The following is a 20,087-nucleotide window of genomic DNA, read 5'->3' on the forward strand; positions in this document are numbered from 1 at the left end:
GGGGAGTTCAAACTTAAAACCTTGATATCAAGAGTTGCATGCTCCACTGACTGAGCCAGCCAGGTGTCCCTACTGTTTTTGTTTTTTAATGGTAACTCTGAATCGTGGAACTTCATTCTTGGCAACATTATTCCCACATGTAACAGTGTGTCTTCAATAAAACTGTACCTTCAATAAAATTGAGTATATGTCCTATATTGATATTACAATATATATAATTGCTTTCTTTTTTAAGAACACTAATATAAAAGTGTAATTTCATGTCTTTTTTACATCTTGAATGATTTAAGATGTTGTGTTTTAATGACAGGTTTAACTTATCTAAGTTTACTATCTTTTTTTAATTTAAAAGATGTTATTTGAGGATTTTCTGCAAAGCACACTGTTGTTAAGTGGATCCCCAAAGTGCTTTTTTTTTTTTTAGATTTTATTTATTTATTCATGAGAGATCAGAGAGAGAGAGAGGCAGAGACACAGGCAGAGGGAGAAGCAGGCTCTATGCAGGAAGCCTGATGTAGGACTTGATCCCAGGACTATGGGATCATGCTGTGAGGCAAAGGCAGACGTTCAACAACTGAGCCACCCAGGCGTCCCCCAAAGTGGTTTTTTGAAAATCTCATACATTACTACATAAATTTTAAAGTCAGATGGTAGTCCCATATGATTTTTCTTTTGTCACTGTCTAATATGCCCTTGGGAAAAGGACATTAGGTGAAATAATCAGTACCACACCAAGAAGTGTAAGGTTTAATTCAGCAGTGCAGATTTTCACTGCCAGAATTTAAAACAAGACATTTTAATAAATTTGAGATTAATAGTCAAAAGATTACACTATTTCTTAAAACTGTAAGAATAGCATCACTATAATTTAGAATAAAAGACATTAACTAAACTTTTCAAACTGTAGGTCTTTCTCTACAGATCTTAAGTACATAATATTTTAAAAAGAAATAAGAGAATAAATATGAGTGTTTTCTTTCAAAAGTATATAGTTCCTTTGTTCTTAAATTTACAGTTTCTATTCATTATTAAAAATTCATGATTTATAAGAAGGTTTTAAATTGGAAAATATATATAGTGTTTTAAGCTATTAAAGCTTGTATTTTTATTACAAAGATTGTAATAATAAATATTAAAATATGTCCCAAATATATATATATGTCCACATATATATTTATAAATAATACATATATATATAACATAACTTACATATAGCATATATATGATTTTTTTAATGTACAAATTTTGGCACAAACTGTGATGCTGAAAATTGTTGAAAGAGATTTTTTATGAGGAGAGATGGGGCATTATTTACTAATTAAGACTAAGACGTTTAATTGGAGACCATCATGGTCACTGCCTAATAACTTATAATCTAAACACAAGCAAATAAGAACTTACAATCTAAGCAAGCAAAGACATTTCCCTCCTAATATTTTTTCCAATGCTGTTCATTATCCCTAATATTTAACTTTCTCCAATTCCAAAATACATGAGATTTCGTTTATAAGCAAGGCAAGTATTTGTTTATATGGCATAATGAAAGGAAACTACTCCCCTTAAAACATTTTTTTCCCCAGGTTGCAACACATCAAGGGGAAGGAATACATCACGTTAAGACATTACTATGCTATTTCTTTTAGATTTCTACCCTCAAATTATATTTAAAAATTATAAATCTCATAATCCGTAGCCGACACTCAATGCTTTCTATGTATAAGTTTCATCTTATTTAGATTTTATGTCTTTTTCCTAGCATCTTAACAATTTACTTTTCTCACCTCCATTTACTGAAGTCTTACTAATTATTCTTTTAAGCCCTATATAAATCTCATAATCCGTAGCCTGGCACTCAATGCTTTCTATGTATAAGTTTCATCTTATTTAGATTTTATGTCTTTTTCCTAGCATCATAACAATTTACTTTTCTCACCTCCATTTACTGAAATCTTACTAATTATTCTTTTAAGCCCTAGCTAAAATGTTCATCAACAACTTGCATTATTCTCTAATATTTCTACATAAGCTTACAATTTTAATTTTACCACTGTTCTTTCTATGTATAATAAAAATTATACAAATTCCAAGATTATAGCATGATCATGTACTGAGATGTAAATTTTGCTTTATTATCCTTATATTTCCCCTTATACATTTTAAAGAGGTGGTGAGCTTTTTAGTGTTTCTTTTAATTAGGGAAATTTATGTTGTGGGTTGAAAAGCAAAGTGACATATAGTAATTTACTTTCAATACTCTAGGCTTATTAATGAGATTTTGCTAGAGGAGACAAATGAGATAGGAATGTAGAGAGGGCAGAGAAAGGAGGAAGGCATCGCTAAAGATCAATATTTCTCAGAATTAGTAAGGAGACAATGGTTAGAGAGCTTTGTGAATAACTGGGAAGCAGGCTCTAGAACCTCCCTCCCCAAAGTCGAGTGATATTTTAGGATTCTAGGATGGCAGCTCCACGATCCAACTGGATGCTAAGCACCAAAGAACCAGCATTAGTAAAAACTGCTATGCAAAGATCTAGCTTTAAGTAACCATTGTGTACTGGGACAAATCAGTAAAGTTCCATAAGGACTAAAAATTAATAAGTCTATTCTGAATATTTTCATTTTTTAGGGCTTTCTGGAACCTCCATTAAGAGGTAGGAGTAGGTAAGGAGAAGGAATAAAGATCGATATTTGGGAAAAAGATACCTAAGTAAGATTAAAGATTTAAATATAATTTTTGAAAAAAATGTGTATTTTACATGCAAGTTTGTGAAAAAGAGTTTTACTTGCTACCTAAACATAAGGTATCTTTGGATCAATCACAAGCAGCATAACAAGTAACTAAATATTTGTTGATGTAAATAAAATAATATGAATTTCAAAAGAGAGCAAGAAAAAAGGACAAATAAAAATAAGTAATATTGTGTAAGATATTAAGCAAAATTTAAGAAATTACATTAAATGTAAATGTATGAATTACTCCAATAAAAAATAAATCTTGTCATAATGGATTTAAGAAGATGAACTTTACATTGTTTTCAAAAGACAAACCTTGAAAATATAAGGACACAAAGAAGTGGAAAGTACAAAGATTTAGACAGAAATACCACACACACACACAAAAATAACCAAAGAAAAGCAGTTGCAGCATTATTAACATCAAGCCAAGAGGGTCTTAAGGAAAAAACATGCGTAGATATAAAGAGACATATTATGTAATGATAAAAGTATCAGTCTATTTGAAAAAGCCTAACAATTTAGTTTGTATACACCCAATAACATAACTTCAACATCCATAAAGCAAATAGTGATAAAATTAAAAAGAGAAAGTCCACAATCATAAATGGAAATGTTAACATCTCTCAATAACTGATGGAATATTCAAACTAAGAAAAAGAAAAGCAAATCTAGAAGATTTGAACAGCAAAACTAATAAACCTGATTAACTTATAGAACATGTGCAGAAATGTGACAAAATAAACATTCTTTTCAAAAACACTTGCCAAAATTGGTTACATGAAGAATCACAAAGAAAATTAATAATTTTAAAAATTCCAAATGATTCCAAGTATATACTCAGACAAGAGAGATAATATGCCAGACTGAGTAAAAAATAAAATAAGCAAATAAATAAAAATCCCTAGGATTTGGAAACTTAAAATACACTCCTAAATAATTGACAGGTAAATGAAAGTACCACAATAAAAACTATGGAACTATTTTCTGAAGAAATGAGGAGGAAAAAAAGAACACATCTAAAGAAAGTAAAAGAAAGGAATAATAAGAACAAAAATTAGTGAAAAGAAAAACAAATACAACCTATAAAGTAAACAAACAGTTTTTTTGTTTGAAAGACTAATATAATTGATAGGTCATTCGAAAGTCTGACCAAGAAAAACAAGAAAAAGAAGGAGCAAATTACCAATATTAAGGAATAAAGAGGGCATCATTAAACAACCAACAGACATTAACTAGATGACAAGATATTATTATGAATAATTTTATGCAAATAATTTTTTAAATAGGAGAAATGTACAAATTCCAAGAAAAATCCAACGTAACAAAGATGGCACAAGGCACAAATTTTGAATAGCCCTAAATTTAGCCAATAAATTAAGGTTATAACTTAAAACCTTGACACTAAGATATTGCCAACCTTGGTGACTTAAATGGTGAATACTAAACATTTAAAGAATAAATAACACCAATAATGCAGAAATTCGTTAAAACAATAGAAAATAAGGGTATACATTCAAACACTTTTTATTTGGTCAACACAAACTGAAATCAAAACTTGACAGAGATTATAACAAGAAAGGGAAATAAGACATCTAACAGAAAAAGAAGGAACATTTCTGAATATTTTTATGAAGCCAGTATAGCATTGATAGCAAAAACTAATAAAAGACAATCTTTTTTTCTCTGAATATAGATGCAAAAATTCTACTCACAGAATCAGCAAATTGAAACCAGGGATAGATTAAATGAGAATGCATCATGAGCTACCTGAATTCATCACAGGAGTACTAGATGAACATTTGAAAATCAAAGAATTATACCACATTAATAGAATAAAAGAGAACTATCATATGGTTATATCCATATATGCAGAAAAAATGATACAATTCAATAACCATTCAGGATTAAAAACTTTTATCAAACTAGGAATAAAATAGGACTTTCTGAATATCAGTAGAGTGTAAAAATCTTATAGCAAATATCAACTATAATTGAGAAATATTTCAAGCTTTTCTCAAGGAATGGGGACCAAAACATGGATGGCAACTTCTACTCAACAGTATCACTTCATTCAGCACTTTATGATAAGACTCTGCCAAAGCATTAAGTAAGAAAAAGGAAAACAAGGTATAACAATTTGAAAGAAAGAGAGAAATTGTCATTATTCACAAGTAACATAATAGTGTACATCAAAATTCAAAATAATGTATGGGAATGTTTTTGAATACTAATAAACAACTTATACTCCTGAATATCAACGTCAATTTAAATCAAATATTTAGTTACAGATATAGTAAAGATGTAAGACCTCTACATTGAAATCTATTAAAATATTATCTATAGATATAGCAGATTCATGGAGTGGAGTTCTCCTCACTCCCTGGAGAGACTTCAGTTCTCCCCAAAATGATCAATGTAATTTGAATAAAAATTCCATAAAAGTATTCATAAAAAATCATTTGATACTCTGTTTGTTAAGTACAAAAAATTAAGAATATTAACAATGATCTTATAAAAGAGTAAAAGTGGGTTAGTTATACTACCAGACATTATAATTTATTATAGAACTACAGTATCATACACTTTGGTATTGGCATAAGAATAATAAAGTTGGCTAATTGATAGGAATGACTTCAAAAAGTTAACCACATGCATGTGGCTTTTTAAGTAAATGTACTGGATCAAGTGGACATCCAAAGGGTTAAGAATGAATTTTGATCCCTACCTCACACAATATACAAAACTCAATTCCAAATGAGTTGTAGATTTAACAAGCAGAGTAAAGCACTATTCTAGAAGAAAATATGTATCATTATGACCTTGAAGAAGATAAAGATATTTTTATACAGATCACACCAAAAAAACACTAATACTAAAGAAAAAAATTGAAAACTAAAATACATTAACATTAAAAATTTCTGTTGATTAAAAGATCCCATTAGAGAGTGGAAAGGCAAGTCATAAAGTACATTTGCAATACATTTATGTTATAAAGAATTCAAATCCATAATTAAAAGAAAAGCACTCATAAAACAGTAAGAAAAGACAGAACTCAAATGAAAAATGGACTTAAAATTTCACTAGGCTCTTCATAAAAGTGGGTATCTAAATGGTCTATTAACCTATGAAAAGGTTATTAGAGAAATGCATATTAAAAGCCACAATGAGGTAACACTGAACATCCACCTGAATGGGTAAGTTAAAATGAAAATACCGAAAATAAGTAATTATGTAGAGACACTCAAACCCTCATCACTACTGTAGGAAGTGCAAGTTGGTACAGTTTTTTACTGTAGGAAGTAAAATGGATACAGTTGAGAAACTTCAATAATATCTATTTCAGTAGAATTTATGCATAGCCATTTACCCATCTATTCTACTCTCAGATATATTCAAAGCAAAAGTGAACACATATGATTACAAAAAGGCATGTATGAAAAAGTTCATAGCAGCACTATTAGGAGTGGCCAAAATCTAAAAGCAAACTATTAATTAACTGTAAAATGCATAAATTCTTATATATTAATAGAATGGAATTGTGTATAGCAATGAAAATAAGTTAACTGCAATTATTTGCAACAATATTGGTAAATCTCACAAACAGTAAAAAAAAAAAGCCACATGTGAAAGAGTAATATATTTTGTAATTCCAATTCTATAAAATTCCTATGTGTGTGTAAGTATTCCATTTATATGAAATTAAAAATAAGAAAACAATTTTATAGTATTTGACCTCAGGTTCATTATCTTGGCAGGGGCAAATACTTACTAAAAGAGAGAAAGAGGGTGGCTGGTGATGTTCTATTCCTGATGTGGGTGCTACTTACACAGTGTCATTACTTTGTGAAAATTCACTTGGGGTATATTTATCATTTATACACATTTATGTATAGATGCTATTCTTCAGTAAAAAGTTTACTAAAAATGTAGAGTTCTGCTTCTGGGAATGACAAAGTAACTTATATTCAACTAACCCTTCTGCCAATAATAATTACAAATTCTGAACAAATATTTTAATAAAAAGTTTAAAGACACCAGAGAACAAATAAATGCAAGCAGAAATTGGTGCTATGACCCTTGAAATAAGAAAAACACATATTGAAATAGCTTTTCTCCTAAGGGCCTTCCAATTAGGTGCCCTGCAGAGGAACTACAGCTCAAGAAAAAACATTCATTCTTACAAGGCTGAAGAGCCAGAGGTCAGAATTCAGAGTTGTTATAGCAGCTAGAATTGTAAGGAAAATCCTGAAAAAGAGGGAGCCAGAGAGGGGGAGACCCAAATTTTATACACAATAGCCTCCTAAATCCCTCCCTAAATTGTAAACTGCAGAGGGAAAAACAAGAAGAAAGCCATAGCTAAAAAGCTAAAAGAGATGGAAGGAGATTTCAGCAACTTCTTGATCCACAGGACACAGAGTCGAGTTTAAGTCCAATTATGTCAGAGGATTTTGGCAATACCTTGGACTATGCCTGGAAAGTTTATACCTCAGGAATGAAAACCACAAACCAGATTAAGCACTATGCCTTAAACCTAAGGAAGAACCAAAATAGAATTGCCTTGACATATCCTCCATAAGTTTTAGGTGATCTTTCAAAAATTTCACTGTCTGCCAAAATAAAACCCAACATTATTGCAAATCCAGAGTCTCTAACATGTATGAAACACTATGTTCAGTATACAATAAAAATTAGTATATATATATAAAACACATAGAGAATGTGATCCAGAATCAAAGGAAAACCTAGAAATAGAAGTAGATCCACAGAAGTCTAAGATATTGGAGTTAGCAGACTTTAAAATAAATATCATAAATACGAGCGAATTCACAGCATTACATATGTATATGTAGATTACATATACACACATACACATATGTGCATGTGTATATATGTATAATCCTAAATGTTTTTCATATGTTTACATATGTGTATATATGTGATCCTATAAATTATTTGATATATTTACACTCATACAAATCATATATATATATAATATTATACACACAGGGATATAATAAAAGAAGGGGAATTTCAGGAAGGATATAGGAAGTCCTAAGAAACCCAAATGTAAATTCTAAAATGAAAAATACAACATTTTGCTAAAACGAATTATAGTACTGTTTTCAAGGAAACAGGACACTGTAGAAGAAAATATCAGTCAACTTGAAGACAGGTGAGTAAAAATAATCAAAACTAAGAGAGAAAAAAAAGATTAAAAAATAAATAGAGACTCAATAACTTGTAGAATAATGTTAAGAGGTCTTTATACACATCCTGCAGTCCAAGAAAGAGATAAGTAAGAGAATGGAGTAGAAAATTAGAATATTGGCCAAAAATCCTCCCAAATAGTTGAAATATTAAGAAACTTTAATGATGAAATTACATCTCTTTTACCTTACACCTCAAAACCATCATTATTATGGTTTTGTCCCAATGATTTATTTCCATTCACATTTCTAAAGACTTGTGGTTATAAGACTGTATAAAAATATAGTAGACATGATATTATCTATTTTAAAAAGTGGAAGGGTAATAATGTTGCATTTTACTAAATAAAGAGCTAATATTTGAGAACAAAGAGATGAATCTGCTTGAAATGGGACTAGGAATAGAATAAAGGATCAAAAAAGAAAACTGTTTTTCATCATCTTTATACTTCAAATTGTGATGAGAATGGTTAATAAGATACCAAGTAACCAAGACTTTTGTAATTTGTAAATGACTTCTGTCATGTTAAAAAGGAAAATACTTCACTTAAGACACTATGCAAGTGACAGTAAAGAATATACAAATGACAGTAAATATATAAAAATAAAACTAAAACATCAAAATACACCTTCAAAAACAATCTTTTTATGTGTCAGGACAGTAATGAATAGTTTCTCACCAATGAATCAAAATAAAATTATGTGACTACATGAGACATTTTACCATCTAAAAAAGCAATCTCACTTCTCTATTGATATCATTTGAACATATAGCTCCAATTTTGTTTACACCTTTTTAAAAATGCTTAATCTATCACTCTTTGAAATATGCACTGTCTCATCATTTGGTAATATCTAAGTAACATCTGGGATAAGAGTGTGTGTGAAAGGAGCCTGAAGTTAAAAATTGTAGAAAATATTAGTTCCATATTAAAATTTTAATTTAATAACTTATGAGAATTTATTTTATGGGAGCACCTGGGTGGCTCAGTGGTTGACTGTCTGCCTTTGCCTTGGGTCATGATCCCAGAGTCCTGGGATCAAGTCCCACATCAGACTCCCTGCAAGAAGCCTGCTTATCCCTCTGCCTGTGTCTCTGCCTCTCTTTCTCCATGTCTCTCATGAATGGATAAATAAAAATCTTTGAAAAAAAAAAAAAAGAATTTATTTTATGAGAATTATTTTATCAAAATTTAATTTTCCATAACCTAATTTCTTTCAGACATGAGCTATGAGCATGTGGCCCTTTCTGTGTTTTAAAACATAAAACATACAGAAATACTTGTATAAGAAGAAGCAATGTATTTCAAATACTTTCACTAATTCCTTTACTAGGGAAACCATTTAAAGCTTATAATCAAAGTTGCCTGGACTTCTATCTCAAAAAGATTTTTAAAAAATATTTATGCTAGCTACAAGATATATGAAATAATCATTATTTTAAAAATATATACTTAAAATTAAAAATTACTAATGGCCATGGAAATAAAGTCCTTTTTTGAAATTTTGAATCTAAAATTTAAAATAGGAAATCATGAGCAGAGAAAACAGAATTCCAACAGTACCATTAAATATCCATGCATATTCAATAAGCTCATAGCCTCAGCTCACAACATCAGAGACTGTATTACTAACATATTCTATTATGTGGATGTAGAAAATAATGAGGGATTATTATATATTTTTGATAATTGTCCATGCATATGTTCCATCAAATATGTTAATGATCATATCTTTGATAATTTAAGATGTATTTATAAATAAATGCAATATTTACCCTACCCATGAAAAAAAAAAACCTCTGTAGGTCATTCTTATGAGTGAATTTTTAAAATAATTAATGTTTATTTATGCATACCTTAATTTGAATTTGAACTTGCTATCAATGGACAATATATCCTCAGCCACTAGTAATGTCTTTAACTTTCTATTTCTTTACTTTTTAAAAAATATTTTATTTATTTGAGAGACAGAGTACAAGCAGGGGGAGTAGCAGAGGGAGAGGGAGAAGCAAGCTCCCCACTAAGCAGGAAGCCCAAAGTGGGGCTTGATCCCAGGACCTTGGGATCATGACGTGAGCTGAAGGTAGATGCTTAACCAACTAAGCTACCCAGGTACTCCAACTTTCTATTTCTTAGTGTTATTTCCTAATCTTTATTTTCTTTATGCATATGTACATGTTTTTACTTATTTCAGTCCTACACATTGATAATAAATTATGATTATGATAAATTTTAGGTGTAAAACACCAATTTTTGCCATATGTTCAAATATTAAAAACTTATTTTATTAGAAGTTAGTAAGTCATGACAATACTGAATGGTACAACATGAAACCATATTACCCATGAATGAATTTAATACTATTAGTGATTAAGTAGCAGAGGAATCATCTGGGGAATGGTTAAATATTGAAAGCTACAAATTTGATTAAATCAAATTAATTGCATGAAAATCTATGATACATGTAGCTAACTAGGAAGAATTCTATTCTGATTGTTCATTATATACACTATTCTTAATTTGTTGAGGAGAAAAAAAGTCATGAAAATTATTGGTAGATTTAAGAGTTTAGATATTAGAAGTCATCAATATTAGTTATTGTAATAGCAACTGGAGTATTGGCATTAGTAGTCTATAAACTTAAACTATAAGAATTAGTACAAACTGATTTATATTAGTAAAATTCATGTAATAACCCATGATCCTACATTGTGATTTAAGAGAATGTACTTAGTCTATTACAGTGACCAGAGAGAATAGACACTAAAATGAGTCCACATAAAATTCATAGTAGTGTAATTTTTACAACAAAAGATGTTGCAATGGAACATTGCAACAATGGAACATTGTTTACTTTTTGGAAATAAGTAAACACTTATTTGCAATAAGTGGGTAAGTGTCTACTCTGTGGAAAGCCTGAAAAAAGTGAATGCTGTAAAACTAGTGTTCAAATAATATCACCCCTGTATAAGAGACTGGATAGTAGAAATAAAATTCTAGTAATCAGAGACATTATTTTAAAAAGGAGTAAAAGTACTTCACAAAATATGTTGCTAAGCCTGGAAAATGCTGACTCCATGAAGATAAAATTATCCATGAACACCACACAAAGCAGCAAGCAGACACATCCCCTTTTAATAATAGTCATCAAGAAAACAAATTAGATTTGTAAGGACAACAAGCCAATAATGCCACTTTTTAGTCTAGAAAACATTTCCCGGTTTCTTTGAAGATTCACTGAATTGATCAAATTCTATTTGATATTTTGGACTGTGCATTAATTCAGGGGAAAATATAAACACTGATGATAATAACAACAACAATAATCACATCAGCTTATATTTCTGAGAATATTTAACTTTTGTAACCACACTTTAATTTAGGTATTATTATTTCCATTTTCTAAATGAGGAAAGTGAATCATAGAGAGAGAACCTACCTGAAGTCATATGGCTCTTTTTTTTTTTTTTTTTTTTTTAGTCATATGGCTCTTAAGTGAGAGAATCAAACTTTAAACCCAGGTTTGTTTGAGTAATGCTCATGGTTGTAGTTTCAGCCACTATGCTGTCCTTGCCACCCTACAAATTTATAGAATACTTGGCATAATGAAGATGGAAATCATAATTTCAGATATGTATAGCTACATGACCAAATTTTACTATTTCTTCTATTCATTCCTATATAAGTTTCCAATAGCTAAAATTAAAAAATAATTACTTCATTTGGGATCATACTGTGATAAATGAATGCTATAAGTATAACCTCACTTATGTGTACCAATTTAAAACCATCAATAGCTATGAAAATACTAATAGATGCCTGTTAATATCCAAAATGGGATCTTCGAATTCTATGTCATATATATCATTCAAGATAATTCAATAAAGGTATGATAAATCTCACTGAAAACTTACTTTGCAACCTCCTTGTTGGGCTCTCTCCATGGAGTTGTCGTCGTGGCATATATGGAGAAGGGTGGGGAAGTGGTAATGAAGAAACATCATGGGTTTGAAGTTTGTACCAATGTGGCTCATCATCTAATAATGCTGTTTCTAATTCAATTAAAATCTATAAAGCCAAGAGACAAAAGAACATTATATATCTACTATATAGAAACTCTCTTAAAAAGTCTCATAACTTTTATAAAAATGATAATTTTAATAATAATGCTGTTAGGTCAAAAGCAATGTTATATTACAAAATTGCCCACATGCTTGACGATAATTAGAGCTAAATATGCATAACTTCTTGCCGACTTAATAGTTTTAAATATCTACTTTTTTTATAGAGCTTTGAAGACACACTTATTGTTAAATTTGCCATTACATAAAGACACTACAAAAAAGAAAATAAAAGAACTACAGGCCAATATCTCTGATAAACAAAGATGCAAAAATTCTCAACAAAATATTAGCAAACCAAATCCAGAAATACATCAAAAAATCATTCGCCACAATCAAGTGGTGCAGGGTAGTTCTATATACACAAATCAAACAGGGTGATATATCATATCAATAAGAGAAAGAATAAAAACCATATGATCATTTCAGTAGATGCTGAAAGAGAATTTGACAAAGTACAACATTCATTCATGATAAAAACAAAGTAGGTTTAGAGGGAGCATACCTCAATATAGTAAAGGCTATTTATATAATAAACCCACAGCTAACATCATATTCTGAGAACTGAGAACTTTTCCACTGAGATCAGAAAAAAGACAAAGATGTCCACTCTGACCACTTTTATTCAACATAATACTAAGAAGTCCTAGCCACAGCAATCAGTCAAGGAAAAAATAAAAGGCATCCAAATTAGTAGGGAAGAAGCAAAATTTTCAGTATTCACAGATGACATGATATTTTATATAGAGAATCCTAAGGACTACCAAAGAACTAGAACTGATAAATTCAATTAGGTCATAGGATACAAACCCAAAATACAGAAATCTGTTACATTTTTACACATCAATAATGAAGTAGCAGAAAGAGAAATTAAGAAAACAATCCTATTTACAATGGCATAAAAAAATAAAAATATACCTAGGAATAAACTTAACCAAATGAGGTAAAGGACCTGAATTCTGAAAATTATAAAACACTGATGAAAAAGAAACTGAAGACAACACAAACAAATGGAAGATATTCCATGCTCGTGCACTGGAAGAACAAATATTATTAAAACATCATTATTACCCCAAAAATCTACAGATTTAATGCAATCCTATCAAAATACCAACAACATTTTTCATAGAACTAGAATAATCTAGTTCATAAAATTTGTATGGAACCACAGAAGACTCCAAATGGCTAAAACAATCTTGAAGAAGAAAAACAAAACTGGAGATATCACAATCCCAGATTTCAAAATACAGTAATGAAAACAGTGTGGTGTGGGCACAAAAATAGATACATAGATCAGTGGAACAGAATGAAAAGTCCAGAGATCGACCCATGATTTTATGGTCAATTAATGTTCAACAAAGGAGTCAAGAACACGTAATGGCAAAAATACAGTCTCTTCAACAAATGGTTTTGGAAAAACCAAACATCTACATACAAGGAATGACACTGATCCACTTTCAAACTCAAAATGGATTAAAGACCTAAATGAGACCTGAAACCATAAAAATCATAGAGGAGAGCACAGCAGTAATTTCTCTGGCATTGGCTATAGCAACATTTTTCTAAATATGTCTCCTAAGGCAAGGGAAGCAAAAGCAAAAATAAATACTGGGGCTACATTTAAATAGAAAGTTTTTTCACAACAAAGGAAATCAGCAAAACAACAAGGCAACTGACTGACAGAAGAAGATATTTGTAAATGATATATACAGCAAGGGACTAATATAAAAAATAAATAACATATATATATAATGAAACAGTACAATTTAAAAAATGGACAGAAGATATGAACAGACATTTTTCCAAAGAAGACATACAGTTAGCCAACAAACACATGAAAAGATGCTCAAATTCACTCATTATCAGGAAATGCAAATTTGCCATTACAGAATACTGCTTATTACTACAAGTCTGTAATAACTAATATCTGTATACCATTTGTTAATTTAAAAGCCATTTCTAGGGCAGCCCAGGTGGCTCAGCGGTTTACTGCCGCCTCGGCCCAGGGCGTGATCCTGGAGACCTGGATTCGAGTCCCATGTCGGGCTCCCTGCATGGAGCCTGCTTCTCCCTCTGCCTGTGTCTCTGCCTCTCTCTGTCTCTCTGTCTCTCTCCTTGTGTCTCTCATGAGTAAATAAATAAAATCTTTAAATAATTAAAAGCCATTTCTATTTACATTTATTAATTTAACCTTTACAAAAACCCTTAAATGGGGAGTCAAAACCAAATTGGAACTATCTACTGTATATTAAGAACCATGTCATATGCTATCTTAATTCTCAGACAAAAAAACTAGATTGGTCTTATTCAACTTTTACAGATAGGATACCACACTAACAAGGGTTAAAAGAACTTGTCTAAGCTCATACTAGCTGGTAAGTGAAAAAGGTGTAATTATGACTCTGTCTTATTTAAAACTGTGTTCAACATATCATGCCACTAAGAATTCAAAACAAGAAAGAAGATAAAGAATAGACTTTTAATATGAACCATATCATAATATGGATTTTACAGTATGAACATTTAATAAATTTACAAAGGAAATCAATCCATAGAAATAAATGACTCCTCTTATTTCTTTTAAGGGTCCCATGCAAAGATGAAAGTGTTTGTGATTATGTGTATGAAAACTGCTGCATAATGATAAATCATTATTTAGCTCTAGGAGGTAGAGAAGTAAAACCACAAAGTTATTTCATTCTTCCTAAATTCTCCCTAGTCCTTGCAAAATTACAGGCACAGTGTTCCAAATGTTTTCATACACACACATTGAATCCTCATAAGAGCCCTGAGCTGCATACTACTATTATTTCCATTTGGTTGAAGAGGAAGCCTGATCACAAATAGTTAAAATAACTTGCTTGAGGACACAAGGGTAGAAAGCAGTAGTTCGGGGATGCAGACCCAAGGCAGCTGGCACCAGTCTGTGCCTAACAACCATGTTCCCCTTCACCCAACTCATTTACTAATATTTGTTCTCCATTGAATATTCAGTTCAATATTTCTATGAATTGTTGTTTTTCCCACAAGGTTGCCAATTAACTTACTCAGGCAAACCAACCACACTGAAGAAGGCTAAGCAGGTAACTTACTGTGTTAATAGCAGGAGACCTGCCTCTTATCTTGCGCCTCTTCAGTCCATTCTCTGCATTATACCTGGAAACATTTTTCTCAAGTACAAATGCAATCAAGCCCGTCTCTTTAAAATCTATCATTTCCTCTCATTACCCACAAGATAACATTCAAACTTCTTTAACATGATATATTGAAGGATGTGATCAGGTCAGTGTCAGATTAACCCTCAAGGCTCAGTTCTTACCACTTCCCCTTCCAATTTCAGTGAATCGTCCAAGACCCCCTCAACTCTAGTATCTTGTCATACCCTCTGCAGGAATTTCTCTCCCCTGGACTTTGCTAAATTTCACTTTCTCTGGGGAGCTTTCTGTGGACCACTTCCAGTTATCTGCACAGCAAGTATTCCTATTACAACAGCATCTGCCACCCTATGTTACAGCTGTCTAGACATCTGTCTGTATCCCCAAGGGATTATAAATTCCTTGAAGGAAATAATCTGCCTTATTCACCTTTGAAGCCTCAGCCCTTAGCACACTGTGGATACATTACACGGTTAAAAAAATAATCCAGAAATAAATGGTTGACCTATGAGTGGTAGAATAGGTTCACTAAACTAAAATGATATACACAAACAATTAAACACAGGAATAGATTGGTGAAGCACAAACCAACCTTTTAGCATTCAACACTAAGATGTCTACAGTAGGAATAAACATCTAAAAATTGTTACAGATTCTTTAGATCCTATTTTTTTATGGCATCAATATTTTGTCTTAAAGCAGTTGCTAAATTCATTCCATGAAAGAAACGGTTTACTTTTTCAGATATTCAAAATATCAGATTTTGCTGATAATCACAAAGAAATGTGTTTAAGAGGACATGGATAGTCTAAGCTTGAAAATAATTCCAGGTACCTCTCCTAAGAATTCACTTTCTTCCTCTCGAACTCGAGCTTGATCCCAGAGCGTAATCTCTAGCATCCGTTCTCTAAATTCTCTTCGGTGGACAGGGGAATAAATGAATGTTTGGTTCCATTTGGGTTCCAATGTTTTCTTTACTGTTTTAGTTCTTCTCTTGTTTTTATCACTATAAAAAAATAGGAATACAGGATAAACCTTTAATTTTGCCCTAAAAACTATTCATTTAAAATTTCTCAGGAAGTGAAGTTTTGCCACAAAAGTGTCATATGTTATAAATATTATAATCATTTAAATTCTTACTAAAATTTATAAGTATATAATAATATCATTTTAAAAGCAATATTTCAGTAAATCTGAACTCCTTCCATGATAATTAAAAATTTCATATTTCTTAAAATCTAAAATCAGAAATATTAATTCTACATTTTTAAAAACATTTTGCCCTATTGAAATCCTTCAAAATGGCAATGAACCAAGAACACTACATATACTACTCAAACTACAGAAATGTAATTGCACAAGAAGTCCAAAAAATTGTGATGGTCACAACTTTATTTCCATTTAGTTCCGCTGAACACTTATAATTACATTTATCAATTTACTATCTTATATAAAGAAATATGTACTTGCCCATTTGACAGTTATCAGATCTTTAAAAGCCCTGTAAAATTATTTCTTTTTAAAAATTTTTTTAGAGAGGAAGAGAGAGGGAAGCGGGAGAGAGAGAATCTTAAGCAGTGGGCTCCACACAAGGCTCCATCTCACAACCTTGAGATCATGACCTGAGCTGAAATCAAGAATTTTCTGCTTAACTGACTGAGCCATCCAGGTGTCCCTGTAGCTTTAATTTTTTGAGGAACATCCATCCTGTTTTCCATAGTGGCTGCACAAGTTTATATTCCCACCAATGGTACACAAGGTCCCTAAGAGTCTGACACTTGACCCACTGAGCCACCCAAATACCCCTGTAAAATTATTTCTATGTGAGGTAGCTTCTATGATGTGAGCTGGAAATCCAAGCTGGCCATCCCCGATAGATAGGGCTTCTAGCTCAGAGGCTTCTGTACTTTTTTGACTGCATATCTCTATCAAATATAAGTTTCTGACAATGTATCCCATTATATGTATTTATATTTATGAAATATATACATGCATTACTATCCTGTTGTACTATATATTGTGTACTATATATTGTGTCAATTCATGAATACGCAAAAATAGAAATTAAAAATAATTTGATAAAAATTCAGAAAACTCAAATATTTCTTCCTGAACTCCAATGGATTGTATTAGACATCTCCTGGGTGCATCCATTCCTTTTGGAGATCATTATTCTAGCTTATTAGAGAGGATCAATGACTGGATAGGAATAAAGAAAATCTTCTAGGAAGACTGCTATGTTAAGCCATCTAGAGAGCTTATTTGAAGTGAGAAACGGACAATAAACTCCGAATAGAACTGTATCAACTGCCACAAATTCTCTCAGCACAACACAATTCTAAGACTGCTGGAATATAGGAAGCAGATTGGGAAGGCCAAGGAACTTCTCCTAGGTGAATGTAGGGCTTGATGCTTAATATAGATTGGACTTAACTCACCAAAGGCACATATGTTTCCAGAACTCATATTGAATATGGAAGCAAGCCATTTTAAAACAATGTATCTTTACTAATTTCTATGTTCTCATTAGGAAAATAACCTAGGAAACCCACGTAGGAAATTTTACTCTATTCCATTTAATGGAAAAGTGCTATTATAAATAAAAATAACTAAATAATAGAAATAATAACAAGGACTATGACTTATTATTCCTACCATCTCCTCTCTTCATCTAAAATTTTCACAAATATTTATAAAGCACCTACTCATATTTCACACATTAAAGAATAAATTATGAGACCCTGTTAAAATAGAAAGTCTTCTCCTTTAAAGGCAGGAAAAAAACATTTAGTGGGAACCTTACTTTATAATTCCATAATGGTTTATACAGCAGTCTGAAAGGGAAGAGAAAAATAAACCTTGATTTCCTCTTAAGGAGTGAAAAAAGTTCTCAGATAAAGACATTTCAGAAGGGATTTCTATACTGGGTGGGAGGGAGAGTAGATAATCACTGAAATTCCTCGTACACCCACTATATACAATTAACATTTAATAAGGCAATTTACTGTGTATTGAAGCACCAATCCATGCAAAGAACCATGAAAAATTAGCTTCAGCAAGTTAAAAAAAAAAAAAAAGCAACTGAGGCTTTCTTCTAGAAGTATAACAAAAGCCTTAAAAATAAGATCAGATTAAAAAGGTGGGGGGGGGGGGGGCAGCTCAATCGGTTAGAGCATACCATTCTTGACCTTGGGGTTGTGAGTTTAAACCCCACATTGGGTGATTACTTAAAAACAAAATCTTTGAAACAAGAAACCAACAAAATAAGATCATGTTGTATAAGTCAATCACTGAAAAGTTGCTAAGAATATTTAAAAACTAAGATCAATAAGCATACTATCGAGACTTTTTTTTTTAGATCTCAGCCAACCAACAATAAAATAAATCATTGATCTCTAACAGCACCATTAACCTGTTATGAATGAAAACTATTTTTTTAAATAAAATCCGGGGAATCCCTGGGTGGCTCAGTGGTTTGGCGCCTGCCTTCAGCCTAAGGAGTGATCCTGGAGTCCCAGGATTGAGTCCCACATCAGGCTCCTTGTGTGGAGCCTGCTTCTCCCTCTGCCTCCCTCTCTTTCTCTCTCTCTCTCTCTCTCTCTCTCTCTGTGTGTGTCTCTCATGAATAAAATAAATAAAATCTTTAAAATAAAATAAAATCCAACCTAAAGCCTTTTGTATGTATTTTCAGGCTACTAGTATTTTGGGTTTCCATTTAATTTACTTAAGTAACTGCTTGCAAAGACTTGATGTCTTTACTCCAAAGAAAGAAATGTATTTTGACTGATAACCAACGTTACTTCAAGATATAAAAGAGTGTAAAGCACATTCAGCAATTTTTTAGAGGACATAGTTCATTACTTAGAAAATAATGTTTTGAATGGATTAACTAACATAGAGACATTCCAGTCTAAATCTCTTCAATGCAGTCTCACTTGTCCCTCCAGGAATTCTTATCATAAAAAGGTTAAATTATTTTTTACATTCATCTTATCAGATAGTTTTTCTCCTGGAAAAACTGTCAGGAAAAGTGAAATAATTCATACAAAAAGCATAAATAACCCTTTATTCCTGTCTAAAAACTTGTATCAACAGAAAAAAAATGTGATGATAATGTAGCTGTTTCTGAGTTAACCAAAGAATTCCTTTATATTTTAAAGATAAAACCCTGGCGTGCCTGGATGGCTCTTAAGCAGTTAAGTGTCTGCCTTCAGTTCAGGTCATGAATCCGGGCCTGGGATGGAGCCCTGTATCTGGCTCCCTACTCAACGGAGGAGCCTGCTTCTCCCTCTCCCTCTGCCCCTACTCCCGTGACTCACTCACTCTCTCAAGGAAAGAAAGAAAGGACGAAAGAAAGAAAGAAAGAAAGAAAGAAAGAAAGAAAGAAAGAGAAGAAGAAAGAAAGAAGAAAGAAAGAAAGAAAGAAGAAAGAAAGAAAGAAAAGAAAAGAAAAGAAAGAAAAAGAAAAAGAAAGAAAGAAAGAAAGAAAGAAAGAAAGAAAGAAAGAAAGAAAGAAAAGAAAGAACCCTGACACAACTTTATGACTCAATAAATCGACAAACTTGCTTAAATATTCCTCAAATTCCTGATAATTGACAAGGAAACAGAAGAGGAATAATTTGAGAATGAAATATTTAAGTGTTTACCACATTCTTTGGTGTTAGGAAAAGATAAACATTACATTGAAAATATAAAGGAGTGGTGAAGGGGACCTTCTTTTCCATTTTAGATCTATCTGCTCAAAAAGGGGAGAGGGTACGTAAAATAAAATAAAACTAAACAGAAATAGTCAATCAAATAATAAATTCCATAATTAGAAAGATTTTATCATCTTCAAAAGTATTTTCTTCAAAGGTTGAGTAAGTA

At 31.5% G+C, this 20,087-nt stretch overlaps 1 protein-coding gene across 49 annotated transcripts in view; it reads right to left on the bottom strand.

Annotated features, from left to right (window-relative positions):
* Positions 1 to 20,087, bottom strand: part of RIMS2 (regulating synaptic membrane exocytosis 2) — a 589,976-nt gene that overhangs the window by 260,922 nt on the left and 308,967 nt on the right. For all 49 annotated transcript variants that reach the window (XM_025994824.2, XM_072734082.1, XM_025994821.2 and 46 more), the window contains 2 exons: positions 16,056 to 16,227; positions 11,860 to 12,013 (listed from right to left, as the gene is read on the bottom strand). In XM_025994824.2, the coding sequence (XP_025850609.1) occupies positions 11,860 to 12,013; positions 16,056 to 16,227 (326 nt within the window). The remainder of the gene's footprint in view (positions 1 to 11,859; positions 12,014 to 16,055; positions 16,228 to 20,087) is intronic.

Source organism: Vulpes vulpes, chromosome 13 (genome assembly GCF_048418805.1).
Source record: "Vulpes vulpes isolate BD-2025 chromosome 13, VulVul3, whole genome shotgun sequence".
Taxonomy (NCBI): Eukaryota; Metazoa; Chordata; class Mammalia; order Carnivora; family Canidae; genus Vulpes; species Vulpes vulpes.